The sequence below is a fragment of the Capra hircus genome, chromosome 12 (assembly GCF_001704415.2).
Source record: "Capra hircus breed San Clemente chromosome 12, ASM170441v1, whole genome shotgun sequence".
Classification (NCBI taxonomy): domain Eukaryota; kingdom Metazoa; phylum Chordata; class Mammalia; order Artiodactyla; family Bovidae; genus Capra; species Capra hircus.
In genome coordinates, this window is record NC_030819.1 from 58,051,044 (window position 1) to 58,068,876 (window position 17,833).

Genomic DNA, 17,833 nt, shown 5'->3' on the forward strand with positions numbered 1-17,833 from the left:
CTTACAAGGACATTTTTACTTATTAAATCCTTCAAGTTCACTTCCTTTAATAAATCAAAAAACATCTAAAAACAAAGTATCAGGACTTCCTGGTGGGGTAGTGGCTAAGATTCCATGCTCCCAGTGCACGGGGCCTGGGTTCAATCCCTGGTGGGGGAACTAGATCCCACATGCTTCAACTAAGACCCAAGACAGCCAAATAAACAAATATATATTTTTTTAAGGTATCTGTTAACACATTATCTCAGTACGGCATAGAAATTCATAACTTCAGTTATGGCTTAAGTTTATTCTAAGCCTTTGAAGAGTTTTTAAATAAATACGTATTACTTTTGCCAGTACTATAATTTTGGTAATTTAAAATCTTTTCTCCTACCCACTGACTCTAGTTTAGGGACCTATATAATAAATTCCTTCTTGAGTGTAATGCAAAAGAAAAAAGTTTATTTGAAGAAATTTTTTGTTTGTCCTTATTGCCAATATGCCTGGTGTTACATTAAGTGGCAGTTTATTAAAGAAAAAGATTATCTGTGATATCTGGTACTTTATCCCTGGACCCAATTAAAAAGTAGTATTTTAAATGGTCAAAAAATAATAGAAATTAAATTGACATTGAAAAATTAATTACAAAAATCACTTACAAAATAGAATGTTTGCTATTTAAATTATAATTATTTTGTATTTTTTACTTAATACATTGTAAGAGCCAGTACTTTAATTTTAAAAGACTATGGCTTTTGAAAAATAAAACTGAAGTTATTTGCTTTAAAAACACGTATGGGAATTTCTTTTTAGGAGAACCCCCAATCAAACGAAACTTGTTAAATGAATTTGACAGGATAATAGAAAATCAAGGAAAATCCTTAAAGGCTTCAAAAAGCACTCCAGATGGTAAAATATGCTTTTTAATGTGTATCTTTTCTCCTTCTCTAATTACTGTACTTAATATTCTTAAAGTTGTTTTTCTCATCTCTTTTGGGTATATGGATAATTGGGCAAGACTTTACAGTGTGGTTATTTAAAACTTCTCTCTTGCTTTATTTGTTATGTGAGCTTTTCCTTCATACTAGCAGGTATAATGTGGAGGTTTTCCATAACTGAGAAATGTGAAATAATACTCAAATAAGGAGTTTTAAAATAAAAAGCTGGATTCTAAAATCCAGTTGATTTCATAATATTTACCTGAATCGATTATTTAATTGGAGATTGAAAAATAGTGACTTTTAAAATTCTGTTATTTTTTTATACATTTATTAGCTGGGATTCTTCAGCAAGGAAGGGCTTTCCCTTAACTGGGGATTATCTATATAGTTCTTCCTAAAAAGGCAGGATAAATACTGAATTCTTTCTCTTCACTCACCAATTTTCAGAGTAAAGAGTAGTTGGTATAATAATCACTACTAAGGGCAGTAAAGGAATTTTTTTCTTTCTCTTTTAGATACAGTTTATTTCTTAGATTCTTATTTATAATATGGATATAAAGTTTAAAAGAACACATTATAAATAATGTATTTCTTTACAAAAGGTAACATTCTTTTTGATGCTCAAATCATTTCAAATTTGTAAATAGTGACCTCTTCAAGTATTTCTTAAGAATTTTTGTTTTTAATATGCTTTAATTAACCTTTGAACACTTTCTTGCTGTGTATTATCACAGAAAGATTTGTAGGAAGTCATTGTAATTCTTCACCCCAGTTCTAGAGTCCTTAGAATTTCCAGAGATCCTTTCAGTGATTAATACTTTTTAGAAAAACAAGATTTGAGTGCTAACTACACTCAGAGCTGCTGGTGTTACTTTTTAATGCTGTATTCTTGGTTCTAATAACATTAACATATTTACTTATTTGCTTTATTATCCAGCCAAGATTCTCAAACTTTTTGTTCTCAAAATCTCTTTATACTCTAGAAAATTATTGAGGAGCCTCAAGAGCATTTGATTATGTGGATTATTTCTATTTCTATTTATCATAGTCAACATTTAAAATTGAAAAATTTTAGTATTTATTAAATATTGTACTTAAGTCATTTTGAAAATATTAGTTCAGAGTTATGAAGGTCTTCCAACATTGACACATTATACAATCTTAATTACTTTTGTTAATGTCACCACTGATCTAATCTAAAAATTTAGTATTGGGAAATTGTCAAGGTAACAGCCAGATATAAGCATTCCAAAATTGTCATTTTGTTTAAAAGCTTGAACTTTACAATAGTTTGTTTCGCAGCAAATACTCACTTGTTTTTTTTGTAGTGATGAGCTCATTTCATTCATTTTTGAAGAAGTATTTGATGAATACCCAACTCTGAATAAATCATTTGTTGGTTATGCTTTCAAGTAAAAATGGAATTCTTTGAGGGAAAGTTGATTAGTGCAGTTCACATAAAGTGCATTCCTTTAGACAGTTATCACACTAAAGTATGCAGCAGGACATACCAGCAATGCCAGCGTCAACACAGTGAGAAAGATATATATAACTACAACTACTACTAATTACTAATCACAGCTATTATTAAGGTCATTTGACAGCTTGGATCCCCTCTAAGGGTTGTGGGTACTCCCTTCCAGTGTTCCATGGATCACTCTCAGAATCGCTGTCTTATAGTATATGTATAATAGCTTCAAGTTTACAGTACTACTGTTACTATTCATAAACTACTAAGGGAGATTTAAGAATTCTTTGCAGTTTTTGTCCTAAGAACATATGTCATAAGGAATGTATAGTTAAAGTTCTCTATTCAAATGTCACTAAAAAGAATTCTTTTGTGGTTAACAATTTGATAATTGGGTTAGATTAATTAGTTTCACTTTGTTTTCAATTTTAAGATTTGCCTTTTTTAATTTTATATTTGAATAAATAGAATGTTTATGTAGTTCATTCATCAAAACTATAGAAATATTTACTCAGAGAAGCCTTATTTCCATCACTGACTCCTCCATATTGTTCACCAACTTCCTCACTTCCTGCTTATTATATTGGTAACTATTTTTAATGGTTTTTGGTGTGTCCTTTTAGGGCTTCTTTTTGTAAAAATAAGTAAATATGTGTATATATATATATTCTCATTACTTTTCTTTCTCACTCAAAAGATATCAGTGTGCATAGGGTTTTGTACCTTCTTTGTTGTTCAGTTCAAATTTATCTGCAGGTCATGAGTAAATGAGCATAGAGAGATCTTCCTTGTTCTTTCTTGTGACTATATAGTACTTGATCACATGGCTATATCAATGTATTCTGGTTTATTCAACCAGTCCCCTCCCTACTAATGGACTAGTTGAAAGTTTAAGAATTACAAGTTATCTACTGAAAATGAATAATATCTACAGTTTAGCTTGTCAACCTTCATAAAACTAAAGATTAATATTTTCTTGGCAATTCACTAATGCCTTCAAGTTCTGATTAACATCAGCTGACTAAATTTATACCGATTTCATATATATGTTTGCACTGTGAGTTATTTGGTATTAATCATTATCAATTTGAGAACCAAACTTTGATAGTTACGAGCTAAGCATTCATTATGTGCATTGAAAAAATTTAAATGTATAATTTTCTCAAATTTTTGTTAGATAGTTACAATAATGTATAATGAACAGACATAGGAAATAAAATCTCATTAGATTTTCATTAATATATAAAATGTATTCATTAATACATAATGTGAAATATATATTTTTAGGAACAATGAAAGATAGAAGGTTGTTTATGCATCACTTTTCTTTAGAGCCAGTTACCTGTGGACCCTCTTGGTAAGACATGTTTAATTTTCCTTAATTCTACTAATATAGTGTGGGTTTTTAAAATATATTTCTATATATACTGGCTCTAACATACAGTGAAGACTTTAACACTTCCCTTTTTTTGAGAGCCTGCATCAGGATTAAATAATTCTGTACTCTGGTAGTACTTTATACTGCTACACATATTATTATATCATTTTTAATAACTTTGTAGACATATAGATTTTAATTCAATTTTATGGTTAAGGTACTAAAGTTGAGCAGGATATGGAAATTACTCAAAACCAGTTTTAAAAGGTGGCATATCCTTGGTAGCTCAGCTGATAAAGAATCTGCCTGCAGTGCAGGAAACCCTGGTTCAATTCCTGGGTCTGGAAGATCTCCTAGAGAAGGGATAGACTACCCACTCCAGTATTCATGGGCTTCCCTGGTGGCCAGATGGTAAAGAATCTGCCTGCAATGAAGGAGAGCTGGGTTAGATCCCCAGGTTGGGAAGGTCACCTGGAGAAGGCTGTGACAACCCACTCCAGTATTCTTGCCTGGAGAATCCCCATGGACAGAGGAGCCTAGCTGGCTATAATCCACGGGGTGGCAAAGAGTTGGACATGACTGAGCGACTAAGCACACACATATTATATCTCAATTATATTAATAAAAGTGAAAGAAAAATTAAAGATGGCCTATATTAAAAATATACTTTTATCTCTCCTCCCTCTCAAAACCATACTAGTTACAAGAGAATTTTTTTTAAATGTATTAGTCTGTAAGTACAGTGTTGTTTCAGAAAAAACAACAAATTTTTTAAAAATTAATATTCTTTTTAATATTTATTTTATTTATTTGGTTGCACTGGGTCTTAGTTGCAGCATGCGAACTCTTATTTGTGGCATGTGGGATATAGTTCCCTGACCAGGACCAGGGATTGAACCCATGCCTTCTGCATTAGGAGCACAGAGTCTCAGCCACTGGACCACCAGGAAAATCCTGAAATAACAAAACTTTTGAAGCTAAAATCATGAATGACTTGGAAAGACATAGAAATCTAAAACCTAACATTAGAACAGGCAGAAAAGCTACCCAGTTTCCCCTAAAGAACCTGAAAAAGACTCAAATTGGCAGCAACATATACTTCTGAAGGTGAAGTAGAAAACAGGAAGATTAGTTGAAAATCCATTTACGATTTTCCCCTCCCCCACTGCAGGCAGGCAAAAAGTCCCTCTTCTACCAAAAGACCAGAAGGTCATTCTCTGGAGAAGATGAATTGGAGAGATTCTGAATTGGGGATGGGACTCGGGGAAGGCTCTGAAAATAGAGATTAAGTAAAAATCTGGATTTCAAGTGGTGAGGATGCCTAGCCTGGTTCCCACTCTTGGCTCCCAAATGCTGGCAGCTGGGCCTCTAGGCAAACGACTGAATGATTGTTTTTCTGGGTTTTAGGAGCAGCCCAATAGAAAAGGCTACTGATAGTTGCAGGTATTGAAATTAAACTGCACTGCCAGACAGTGAAGCCAACAATTGACAAGCTCACCAGCACACAGCTTCCAGTCAGCTATTCAGTGCTTCACTCTTAGATGAGGACAGAAAATCAAAGATCACTCATCACTGGAAGAAAGCTCCTGTGAAAGACAGTATCCAAAGTAAAGGGAAGGCAAAAAAAGGAGCTTAGGGGAAATAGACCATGCAAAAAGAAGAAAACTTCAAAAGTCCAACTGGATTGCTTGTCTTAGAGCCAGGCATGACAAGAATTATTGTGCTATAAATACTAAAATGAATATAACAAAGTGATGTGAAAACATAGAAAAATTGGCAGCTAATTATGTGACAAAAGCTTAATAGGAAAAGTACTTCAGATGGAATGTAAAGAATGCTGGTTAAAGAGGTCATTGCAAATCTGGATACAGTAAGAAGTTGTATGACTTGCATGGGATTTGTCAGGCATGGGGGTGGGGTGAGGATAGGGAGGAAACGCAAAGAAATGGGGAGAGTCAGACTGAAAAGGAAAGCTTCCTGGATATCATTTCTGACAAATCAAAACATGGACAGGCAATAGTTTGTCTTTGGATGTTTCTGAGAAGCGACATAACCAGATATATGTGTTAGAATTAGATCAGAGAGAAACTATTGCAAGGAGATTAGTAAGGAAGTAAAGGCATTTATTGTCTTTCCAGGTGACTCAGTGGTAGAGAATCCACCTGCCAGTGCAGGAGAGCCGGGTTTGATCCCTGGGTCAAGACAATCCCCTGGAGGAGAGCATGGCAACCTACTTCAGTTGCCATGGACAATCCTGGAGAATGCCTGGAGAATCCCATGGACAAAGGAGCCAGGCAGACTACAGCCCATGCAGTCACAAGAGTCAGATATGACTTAGCAACTAAAGAACAACAAAGGCTTTGTTTAGTTAGTACATGTGGTAGAGTAGAGGTTGAGTGGAAGATAGATTCCCCATTTGGCCAGATAGTCATTAACAGAGAGTGTTAAAATATGTCCCGAGTAGATTCAAGTAGATGTCTTGATCATAAAAGCTGCAAAGCAGACTACTCATTTTCACAATATTCTTCATATTTAAAAACAAGAGAGTAAAATCAGTGAAAGTAAGTTTTGGAGCAGGTTTATTCATTCCTGTGCATTCGATCCCATCTAGATCATCTCTTCAAGGAAACAAGTCCAGCAATTGTCACCTCTCCCTCCTGCATTGGTAATTTTTCGTTCCTGCTGGACTAATCCCATCAGTGTGAAAGTCGCTCAGTCATGTCCGACTCTTTGCAACCCCATACAGTCCATGGAATTCTCCAGGCCAGAATACTGGGGTGGGTAGCCTTTCCCTTCTCCAGGGGATCTTTCCAACCCAGGGATCAAGCCCAGGTCTCCAGCATTGCAGGCAGATTCTTTACCAGCTGAGCCACAAGGGAAGCCCAGGAATACTGGAGTGGGTAGCCTATCCCTTCTCCAGGAGATCTTCCCAACCCAGGAATCAAACAAGGGTCTCCCCAGTTCTCTGCATTGCAGGCAGATTCTTTACCAACTGAGCTATCAGGGAAGCCCATCAGTGTAGGTAGTTGCTATAAATCTCCCATCTTGAAAAGACTTTCTTGACTCCCCTATCCTACCAGTCCATTTCCATGCCCCACTTAAAGCACATCCCATTACAATTGTCTTAACTCACCTTCTCTACTTCATCTCTTCCCCTTCTCTGCCGAACCCATCTCAGTCTTTTATCACCACCCACTAGCACCCAGATTACCAGTGAACCCCACATTGTCCCCCATCCTTTGTTAACCTGTCAGTGGCATTGACACAGTTAATCACTCCTGCTTTCTTAACACTTTCTTTATTCTGGCTTCTGGGCCATCTCTCTCACTTCTCCTCCTATCCCACTGGCTATCTTTCTTACTTTCCTTTGCTAGTTCTTCCCCCGGCCACTAAATATTAAATTACCCCATGGTTCAGCTCCAAACGGCTTCTCTTCCTGCCCTTCCCCCCTACTGTCTTATCTGCTCTCATGGCTTTGTATACCATCTATTTGGTGATAACTCCAAAATTCATATCTTTAAGCCAGATTTCTTCCAAAAACAATATATTCATTCATTCAGCTACTTGCTTGACATTTTTATTTGGGTGACTTGTAGCCATCATAAACTTAACATCTCCAAAGCTAATGTCCTATCCTATAAATGTAAAGTCTAACAAGTCTGCTTTCAAAATATACCCAAAATCCAATCACTTCTCACCCCTTCTACCCCTAACACCTGGTTCAGGTCATCATAAAACTGCCTGGATTATTTCAGTAGATTTGGTCTCCATGCTTCTAACTTTGCCTCCTCCCTCCTCCCTAGACACAGTGAATTTTCAGCAAAGCCGCTGGAGGGGTGCTTTTTAAAGTATTGATATGACAGATTATGTCATTTCTGGACTCAAATACAGTTCCATGACTTCATCTCAGAATACAAGCTGGAATTCTTTGCTGTGCTACACAGGTTCTCTGTGATCTGGCCTTGTTGCTGCCTCTTCAGTCTCAGCTGCTGACTTCCCCTTGCTTACTCTGCTTCAGGCATGTGTATGTCCAGCCTAGCATGTAGTGTCCACTCTGCCTCCAACAACCTCCTCCCAAGTCCCTACATGTCTTTCTCTCACCTCTTTTAGGTTTCTATACAAATGTCACCTCATCAGTAATGTTTTCCTTGCCACCCTATATAAAATATCATTTATTTATTTCTGCTGGACACTTCCTGTCCCTCTTATCATGCTTTAATTTTCTCCATAGCATATTATACCAGTTGACATTTGTTTGTTTCCTTCCACTAGAATGTAAACTCTATGATTTTGTTTGGTTTGTCACTATGTCCTACAGCCAAAATATTGCCTGGCATATAGTGGAACACATTATTTGCTAGCTAGATGAATGGATAACTAAGTAAGTTCTAGGTTAACTTCAAGTTCCAAGGGTTTGCTAAATCACTTCAGTCGTGTCCGACTCTGTGCAACCCCATAGATGGCAGCCCACCAGGCTCCCCGGTCCCTGGGACTCTCCAGGCAAGAACACTGGAGTTGCCATTTCCTTCTCCAATGCATGAAAGTGAAAAGTGAAAGGGAAGTCGCTCAGTCGTGTCTGACTCTTCGCAATCCCATGGACTGCAGCCTACCAGGCTCCTCCATCCATGGGATTTTCCAGGCAAGAGTACTGGAATGGGGTGCCATTGCCTTCTCCTCCAAGGGTTTAGGGTTGGGTAAAAGAAAGTATGAGGTTTTCAACAAAGTATGGAGGAAGAACTTCTATGCTTGGGAAGGTAGGTAGTTTTAGTTTTGGACAGGCTGAGTTTGAGATGAGTGTGCAACATCAAGGTAGGGATGTCTGATACTTGATGCAGTTCACAGTGTAGGAATAACATCCGGGGAATGTCAAATTAAACAAAGATTAATGTTTTTGTTGTTAGATAGATGGTGATTTAAGGAATGTAACTGATTCATATCGCCCAGGGAAAGTGTCCACAGAATAAATCCAACTTTAGAGGCAGGAATGTTTTTAAGAGAAAGAAGAAAAAAAAAGAAGACAGAAGGAAAAAGAGGGAAAATCGTGGTGTGAATGTTGGCGGTGAGAATTTTAAAAAGGAAGTTTTCAAAACTGTCAGGAGTCAAGCTGAATGTATTTACACATGAAGCTTTTTTTACTTTGGCTTCGGGAAATTATTAGAAACTTTATTGAAAACAATTTCTACAGAATAGTGGGGGAAATGAGAGTTCAGTGAGTAGAAAGTAAGGAAGTGAAAACATCTAGTTTAGATTATCTGTAGAAGAAGGTTGACCACAAGGGATAGGTAACAGTATTACCTTGTAGTGGGGCGATAAGGCTGAGAAAAAAGTCAAGGGTGGGCAAAGCTTTCTGAGTGAAAAAGGTGTAATAGATGATGAATGAGAAGGGAAGGATATGGAATGATCATTGCAAGAGCAAGACTCCCGAGGCTGAGATACTAAATGGGGTCAAGAGTATAGGTGAAGGGGTTACCATGAGAAGAGAACCGGTAGAGAGATGTCTGGTGAAGGAGGTAAGTGAGGAGCTGTGATTGAACTGGAGGAGAGACTCTTCTCTACTATTTGCAGGTGATAAAGTCCAGCTGGGAGTTGGTGTGAGAGAGACAGTTACAGACTTACAGAGTGTGGTATTCTTCTAGAGAGCAAACATGATGAAATGCAAAACGGTTATCAGAATAGAATTGCCATGTAGCAACTGAGGGTCTAAAAAAAACAAAAAACCATATTCTGAAACATTTATACATTTACCGTAAATAAACTTAAATATTTTCTCCCTATTATAGCGTAACTACGGAACGGCAAGAAATACAGAACGCAAATTTCACTGCACCTGGTCAAGAATTTTTGTCTAAGTCTCAGTTTTATGAACACCTGACTTTGGGAAAGTCTTCAAGCAATTTATCAATTTCAGGGCAGCCACTTTGCAAGGTTCCTGACCCAAGAAATGAGAAAAGGAGACACTCAATAACTGTAGGCAAACCCATGAAAGTCTTTGTCCCACCTTTTAAAACTAAATCACACATTCATAGAGATGAGCAGTTTGTTGGCAAGAATACTAATTTGGAGGAAAACAAACAAAAACAAAAAAACGTAGATGAGCATGGCTCTGGTGACAGTGAAAACAGTGTTAACAACTGTGAAACTCATCAGACAACAACTATACATTTCACCAAGGGTGAAGAAGAACCTTTAGGTATTGTGTAACAATTTGTGTTGACATATTTTTGCCTTTCAGTTGTTTATTTCTTATATTAAATAATGCCTTGAGGAGAGGATTTTTTCCACTTTCATTGTGATTACTAATTTCAAAATCTTTTGTAATGCCACGTCTTAAGATTAAATTATTTTAATTTTTTTCCAAAGGTAACTACTTGTAGATTTTTTTGTTTTAAAAAAAAGTTTTAGACATACAATCTAGGACTGCTATTATTGGATTATATTTTTACCAGGCTGCTAATTTTCTTCCAAATTCAAAATGAAAACAATCTGTTTCTGTTCTTTTATACGTGTTTTAAGTAGAAACTTTTTTTATCCCTTAAGATTTAAAGTTATAGCAAATTGATACGATTTTATAAAACAAGGGTTGTACTTTTAAAATTTTATATTCAACTTTAGTTTTTGCTGTTTGTTCTTTAATAGGTTCAATTACAAATCTTCAGAATGCCAGAGATATACAGGATATGCGAATTAGAAAGAAACAAAGGCAACGTATTTTTCCACAGCCAGGCAGTCTGTACCTTGCAAAAACATCCACTATGCCTAGAATCTCTCTCAGAGAGGCAGTAGAAGGCCGAATTCCCTCTGTGTGTTCTCACAAACGGGTATGTCTTTGTCTACAGTGCTAATAACTCTGATAGCAGTGTGTTGCTTTATTAACTGGCATCTCCAAATTGTTTTGTTTAAATAAAGAACAAATTGGGGCAGAAATGGATGAGTAGAATCATGTAGGATGAGTAAAATAATGTAGTAAAATCCTAATTGTCCTGCCATGGCAGCCTCCTTCCTGTCTGCTGCTTTATTCCACCAAAGTGATCTGTACTTTAAAGTTCCCCCTTCAAAATGTATTCATTTAGTACTATAAGTGCTTTCAGCTAGGTGTTAGAGGAAGTGTGAATAACTCATAACCCTGAACCTGCTAAGAGCCATTTACAGTTTTAAAAGAGATTCTTACTAAACCAGCTCTATCTAGTTAGAATTTGGAGCAATGAAGAGATGAGAGTCTGGGCCTTTTCTAAGTTTTTTAACTTAAGAGGTTTTCTAAAACATTAAGTTACTTTTTTTTATCCCCACAACAACTTCCTACTGCACATAGCGCTGGAGCCAGGTACACTAAGGGAATGAGAAAGGTGCTGCAGACTCTTGAAGGTCATTTATATTATATAAAAATTTTTTAGCTTCTAGTAAGCAAGTTACGTATTTTCATAGTGAATGTTTTCATATTTAAATGAAAAACTTTGGGTAAATTCAGTTTTGGCTTGTTATAATTTTTTTTTCTGTGAAACGTTCTTTTGTTTGATGGTTTTTTCTCATTTTCAAAATTTTCTATCATTTATTTTATCTAGCTATATATGTATGGTGTTTCTAAACACTGTGTAAAAATTAACAGCAAAAATGCAGAGGCTTTTCAGTTTCACACTCAGGATTATTTTGGTAAGGAAGGTTTATGGACTGGAAAGGGAATACAATTGGCTGATGGTGGATGGCTCATACCCTCCAATGATGGAAAGGCTGGAAAAGAAGAATTTTACAGGTACTCTCTGCAAAGAGAAATTTTATATTATATATCCCATCATCTCTCTCTTTCTCACGAGTCCCTTTTTCATCTTTCTTTATCTCTCTCACACTTAAAAACTTGAATAGAAATCAAAAAGCTTATACATTGAATCATTTTAAGTACATTGTGGTTCAGTTGATATTCTGTTGAAATCTTTTGAAAAATGAATTTTGGTTTGTCTTAGGATTTACTGAATTGGTTCTGCTTAAATTAGGACATTGTTCTTATTGCTTATACAAAATAGACTGATAAGAAAAATTAAGTATAAGTTGGCCTTCTCGTAAAACCACACACACAGACACACTTCCAAGCATATTCTCTTTCATTGTGTATTTCAGTAAATATATGAATACTAAAATTAGAAATACTTAAATATCAGTAATACCAAATAACTAGATAACCCCAGTGGCCCTAAAACTTCAACCAACAGTTTAGAAACTGTTTATCCTCTTAGGATTCTAATGTTTATACAAACAGAATTTAAAGTGCTATCAGGGAGGTATTACCTGATGCCAGTGACAAGTGATGGGAAACTTTTCTCCAGCGCCCTTATTTTTGAGATCTAGGTTTATCTTTCCAAAATTTACAGCTTTGGAAAAGTGGTAAAGCATCTTTTCCCTAAATTTTTCCTGTTTTTAGAGTATTTTAAAACAGGAATGTATTTACATCTTGGCATTTGCCCCATATGTCAAATATTGATTCTATTTGGAAAAGTAACAGTTGTATCACTTAATTACATTAAGAAGACCACATAGTTTAGAGGTTAATAGTGATTATTTTGTAATCAAGTGGGCATGGTTCAAAAATCTTTGAGTGTTGAAGCTCAAGCTTTTTAAAAAAAAAAAAAAGAAAGTGAAAGTTTATTTAAACAAGACAATGCTCTCAGAGGGAGAGCAGGCAGATAGGTAAAGAGAGGCCGCCTCTTTATCTGCTTGCCTTTTTATCAGTTAGCAGATATTTATTGAAGACCTACTATACCCAGATACTGCTAATATCTTGGGTACTAGGGTTAGCAAAACAAAAAAATCTTTGCCCTAGTAAGTCATATATTCTAGTGGAGGGGTTTAAGGCAAGGAAGGAAAATTTTTTAAAGGACTAAGTAAATCATATAGTATATTAAAAAGTGATAAACACTTTGAAGATAAAACTAGCAAAGTGGGGTAGAGAGAATTGAGTGAGGAGAGGTGCAACTTTTTAAACAGAGTAAGAAAGCAACATGTAAGAGTACCAGTGCCAGTGGTTGGTAGATCAGAGGGTGAACATTTATGGATGTTCTTTTAATTACTTCTGGTCACATTAGTACTGAGAGTGAGAACAGGAAAGGCAGAGGAGTTGTAGATTTGAGCAGAAAGGAGTAGATAGTAAGAGAACCAGGACTAGAGAAGGAAGTTCTTGGGTGATTTCTAAAAACAATCTCTTTAATAAGAAATATATAATCTAAAATATAATTATTTTAAAGATCTTATTTTTCAGTTGAAACAAGTGTATTAAATAATATGTGAAATTTTCATTAGCATATTTTGATACATGTCAAATCATTTTCTAAAGTTATATTGCTTATTGATTATATACTAACTCATAAAAAACTTATTGAATGATCTTATACAATTTAGTTTTTGTGCAAAGAATAGTTGGGGCCATTGAATTCAGTATCATCTTATGTGGTTTTTATTATTCATTCTCCCTTTATTTGTTCAGAGCTCTGTGTGACACCCCAGGTGTGGATCCAAGGCTTATTTCTAGAGTTTGGGTCTATAATCATTATAGATGGATTATATGGAAACTAGCAGCTATGGAATTTGCCTTTCCTAAGGAATTTGCTAATAGATGCCTGAACCCAGAAAGGGTACTTCTTCAACTAAAATACAGGCAAGTTTAAAGCATCCTATCATGTAATCCTGTATTGTGGTATGGGTCAGACTGGTAAGCCGCCTGTGACTGTCCATCATAAAGGATCACTAGCCAGTTGTCAAGACAGTTGCTATCCCACTTGTATAACATAGTTCTCATGTTACCCTCCAGCCCCACTTAAGATCAATCACACATTCATATACCTCCTGCTTCCCTTTTGTCCTTCCCTCTTCTCAAACTCGGCGTGTGAGAATATGAATTTGACAAATAAAGCATTACTGCATTTGGGGGAGATTAATACTTAACTCATTTTAGCAGTATAAAACTTAATATGCCAACTATCATCTTTGAAATTCTCCTTGGTATTTCTTCAGTAAAGGTTATTTAATATTTATCCTCAATTTTTCAGTGACTTTTTTCTTACAGTGAAGTTCTAGACTCATAATTCCTAAAATAATGCATTTTTCTGTTTCTTTTTAGATATGATGTAGAAATCGATAGAAGCAAAAGATCAGCGATAAAAAAGATAATGGAAAGGGATGACACAGCTGCAAAAACACTTGTTCTCTGTGTTTCTGAAATAATTTCATTAAGCACAGATATATCTGAACCTTCTAGCAATAAGACTAGCAGTGTGGATGCCACAAAGGTGGCCATTGTCCAACTTACAGATGGATGGTATGCTATTAAGGCCCAGGTGGACCCTCCCCTCTCAGCTCTCCTAAAGAATGGTAGACTGACTGTGGGTCAGAAGATCATAATTCATGGAGCAGAGCTGGTGGGCTCTCCTGATGCCTGTACACCTCTTGAAGCCCCAGAATCTCTTATGTTAAAGGTAAGTTAAATACATGCGCACTCTTGGTAAAAATCAGGCACTGATTCAGTTAAATTCTAGAGAGGCTTTACATTTACATTTTAAAATTTGCTTATGCCTATTATGTTTCATTTTTTGAAAAATGTACTGATACTCTTAAGTGTAAGTGGCAGGTTTCTCAGTTAAACGTGAACGTGAACGTGAAGTCGCTCAGTCGTGTCCGATTCTTCGCGACCCCATGGACTGTAGCCTACCAGGCTCCTCTGTCCATGGGATTTTCCAGGCAAGAGTACTGGAGTGGATTGCCATTTCCTTCTCCAAGGGATCTTCCCAACCCAGGGATCGAACCCGGGTCTCCCGCATCGTAGACAGACGCTTTACCGTCTGAGCCACCAGGGAATTCCCAGATAAAGTATTTGTGATTTTGGGGGGAAAGCCAGAGATATTTATTGAGCTAAAACAATGTGGGTTGCAGTTAAAGAACAGGAGTAAATTTGCATCAGATGCTTGGTTTTTATACTTGGAGCTCTTGCCACCATGTTGTTCTCATAGTATTGCTCTCCTTCCACCCTGGTGACTAGGCCAGATCTCTGTTTCAGTGTGATTAGAACATCAAGTCTCAGTGATTCTTGAATATATAATACTAAAGTACACTTTTCATCTCTGTGTATATTTAAACCTAGGTAACAGGACTTTGTCAGTGTTGAATAGTCTACAATATTGCTATCAGAAATGATTGCAATGTTGCACATTCAGATTCACTTATGAAATAACCTTGTAAAGAATTTACTTCTGTTATATTTTGAATCACTGTATTTCAGGAAAGCATTTTAATAAATTAATCATTTTTAAGTTAAAGAGATAATTTGTCATTAACTGGGCTTCAATTCAGCATACAATATACTATAATATACATTTCCTTTCTTTACAACTTACTGCTTTCCCTGGAGTTATTAAGTGTCTTGTCTTATTTCTCTTAATTTTCTTTTATCCTTATTACCAACTCATTTCCACACAAGAGCCACATAAAAATCATCTATGTTAAAATACCTTTATCAGTTTCATTTCTTTTTCCTGAAGATTCCTTGGATTTCTCCGTATTCCTGCTCAATTCCAAAGTGGTTATTGTCCATGTATGTGGCACAGTTACCATTCTTGAGATTATTTTCACCTCTTTCTCTGTTAGAAGCCCCATAGTCTGGATTTCGTATCTTTCTAGATTTGTTCCCTGGTTTTAAGGCAGACAACTACCATAGGCTTCTTGAGAAAGGGAACATGCGGTAATTTTTTATCTTATTACAAAGTTGACTAAATACAGAATTTGAGGTTGAAATAATTCCTTCAGAATTTTGAAGACATTTCTTCTGTTACCTTGCTTCTAGTATAGTTCCTGCTAAGTCAGTGTTGGTCTTTCTTATCCCCAGACCCTCACTATGGGATCTGTCCCTAAGAGGATTTTAGACTGCCTGTCTCCATTATTCTGAAGTTGCACAGTGAGATTAACCCTAAAAGAAGGCAAATTATTATGAAATCTGAAGTAGAAGTGAATATATATTTCGCTTATAAATCAATTTGTTAATCTGTCTAGATTTCCGCTAACAGCACTCGACCTGCTTGCTGGTATGCCAAACTTGGATTCTCCCCCAATCCCAGACCGCTTCCTCTTCCCTTGTCATCACTCTTCAGCGATGGAGGAAATGTTGGTTGTGTTGATATAATTATTCAGAGAGCATACCCTATACAGGTAGGATACATTCTTGAAACTTACTCTGTATTTCTTCTTTTGCATGCTGTCATGTCCAACTCTGTGATCCCAAGGACCAGAGCCCACTAGGCTCCTGTATCCATGGGAATATTTCTTTGCATAGAGACGATTAATTTGAATGATCCCTCCCTACCATATATTTCTGTTTGACACATTATTAACAGTGGATGGAGAAGACATCAACTGGATTATACATATTTCGCAATGAAAAAGAAGAGGAAAAGGAAGCAACAAAATATGCAGAAGCTCAGCAAAAGAAACTGGAAGCACTGTTCACTAAAATTCAAGCAGAATTTGAAGACCATGAAGGTAAAATGAGTTGTGTTTACAAGATCTTTTTTTCATGTGAAAATAAAGTGTTCAGTTCAGTTCAGTCGCTCAGGTGTCCGACTCTTTGCAACCCCATGAATTGCAGCACGCCAGGCCTCCCTGTCCATCATCAACTCCCAGAGTTCACTCAGACTCACGTCCATTGAGTCAGTGATGCCATCCAGCCATCTCATCCTCGGTCGTCCCCTTTTCCTTCTGCCCCCAATCCCTCCCAGCATCAGAGTCTTTTCCAGTGAGTCAGCTCTTCGCATGAAGTGGCCAAAGTACTGGAGTTTCAGCTTTAGCATCAGTCCTTCCAAAGAAATCCCAGGGCTGATCTCCTTCAGAATGGACTGGTTGGGTCTCCTTGCAGTCCAAGGGACTCTCGAGAGTCTTCTCCAACACCACAGTTCAAACGTATCAATTCTTCGGCGCTCAGCCTTCTTCACAGTCCAACTCTCACATCCATACATGACCACAGGAAAAACCATAGCCTTGACTAGACGGACCTTAGTCGGCAAGGTAACGTCTCTGCGTTTGAATATGCTGTCTAGGTTGGTCATAACTTTTCTTCCAAAGAGTAAGCGTCTTTTAATTTCATGGCTGCAGTCACCATCTGCAGTGATTTTGGAGCCCCCCAAAATAAAGTCTGACACTGTTTCCACTGTTTCCCCATCTATGTCCCATGAAGTGATGGGACCGGATGCCATGATCTTCGTTTTCTGAATGTTGAGCTTTAAGCCAACTTTTTCACTCTCCTCTTTCACTTTGATCAAGAGGCTTTTTAGTTCCTCTTCACTTTCTGCCATAAGGGTGGTGTCATGTGCATATCTGAGGTTATTGATATTTCTCCCGGCAATCTTGATTCCAGCTTGCGTTTCTTCCAGCCCAGCGTGTCTCATGATGTACTCTGCATAAAAGTTAAATAAGCAGGGTGACAATATACAGCCTTGACATACTCCTTTTCCTATTTGGAACCAGTCTGTTGTGTGTTAGAGGCTTCTAATTGGGTTAATTGTCTTCATTTTGAGTAATGGATTTTTTTTTTTTCTGATTCTGAATCTGAATTTTTTGATTTTAAATAAAATATTACATAGATACACAGATAAGTATTGAATTGGCCCCAAAATATCAGATCTTTATTCACCACAGTTAGCTTTTAGAACCTCACAAATTGCCTTAGGCAATTAAACATAGACTACAGCACTTTTCAGAAGTCTTAATTAAACTCCCCCTTGAGCTTTAGTAACTAAAGTATTTGTGGCATCAATTTTTGGTATTAGAGAAAGGAAAACAACAAGGGAAAGAACCATCAGATTATTCTCCCGAAACCATTTGTAATTCTCTGTCCTCTGTGTCTTTCTCTGTGTTATAGAACTTGCATTTTTGCTCTCGTAGTTGTTGATTTTTATGTTTTATACCTGGAGCTTGAGCTTGTTTTCCCCAGTGGCATCAATTTGAATAATAAAAATCATAGTGTTTTATGCTTAAAAGACATGAAATTTTACTTTTTTATCTACCTTTTTATTGTGGAAAATATTATCTTCTGCATTT

General features: G+C 36.5%; 1 protein-coding gene across 2 annotated transcripts in view; it reads left to right on the forward strand.

Annotated features, from left to right (window-relative positions):
- The window catches only part of BRCA2 (BRCA2, DNA repair associated), a 53,813-nt gene that overhangs the window by 21,752 nt on the left and 14,228 nt on the right, over positions 1–17,833 (forward strand). For both annotated transcript variants that reach the window (XM_018056628.1, XM_018056629.1), the window contains exons 12-20: positions 796–891; positions 3,679–3,748; positions 9,550–9,959; positions 10,406–10,587; positions 11,329–11,516; positions 13,239–13,409; positions 13,872–14,226; positions 15,794–15,949; positions 16,135–16,279. In XM_018056628.1, coding sequence (XP_017912117.1) covers positions 796–891; positions 3,679–3,748; positions 9,550–9,959; positions 10,406–10,587; positions 11,329–11,516; positions 13,239–13,409; positions 13,872–14,226; positions 15,794–15,949; positions 16,135–16,279 — 1,773 coding nt within the window. The remainder of the gene's footprint in view (positions 1–795; positions 892–3,678; positions 3,749–9,549; positions 9,960–10,405; positions 10,588–11,328; positions 11,517–13,238; positions 13,410–13,871; positions 14,227–15,793; positions 15,950–16,134; positions 16,280–17,833) is intronic.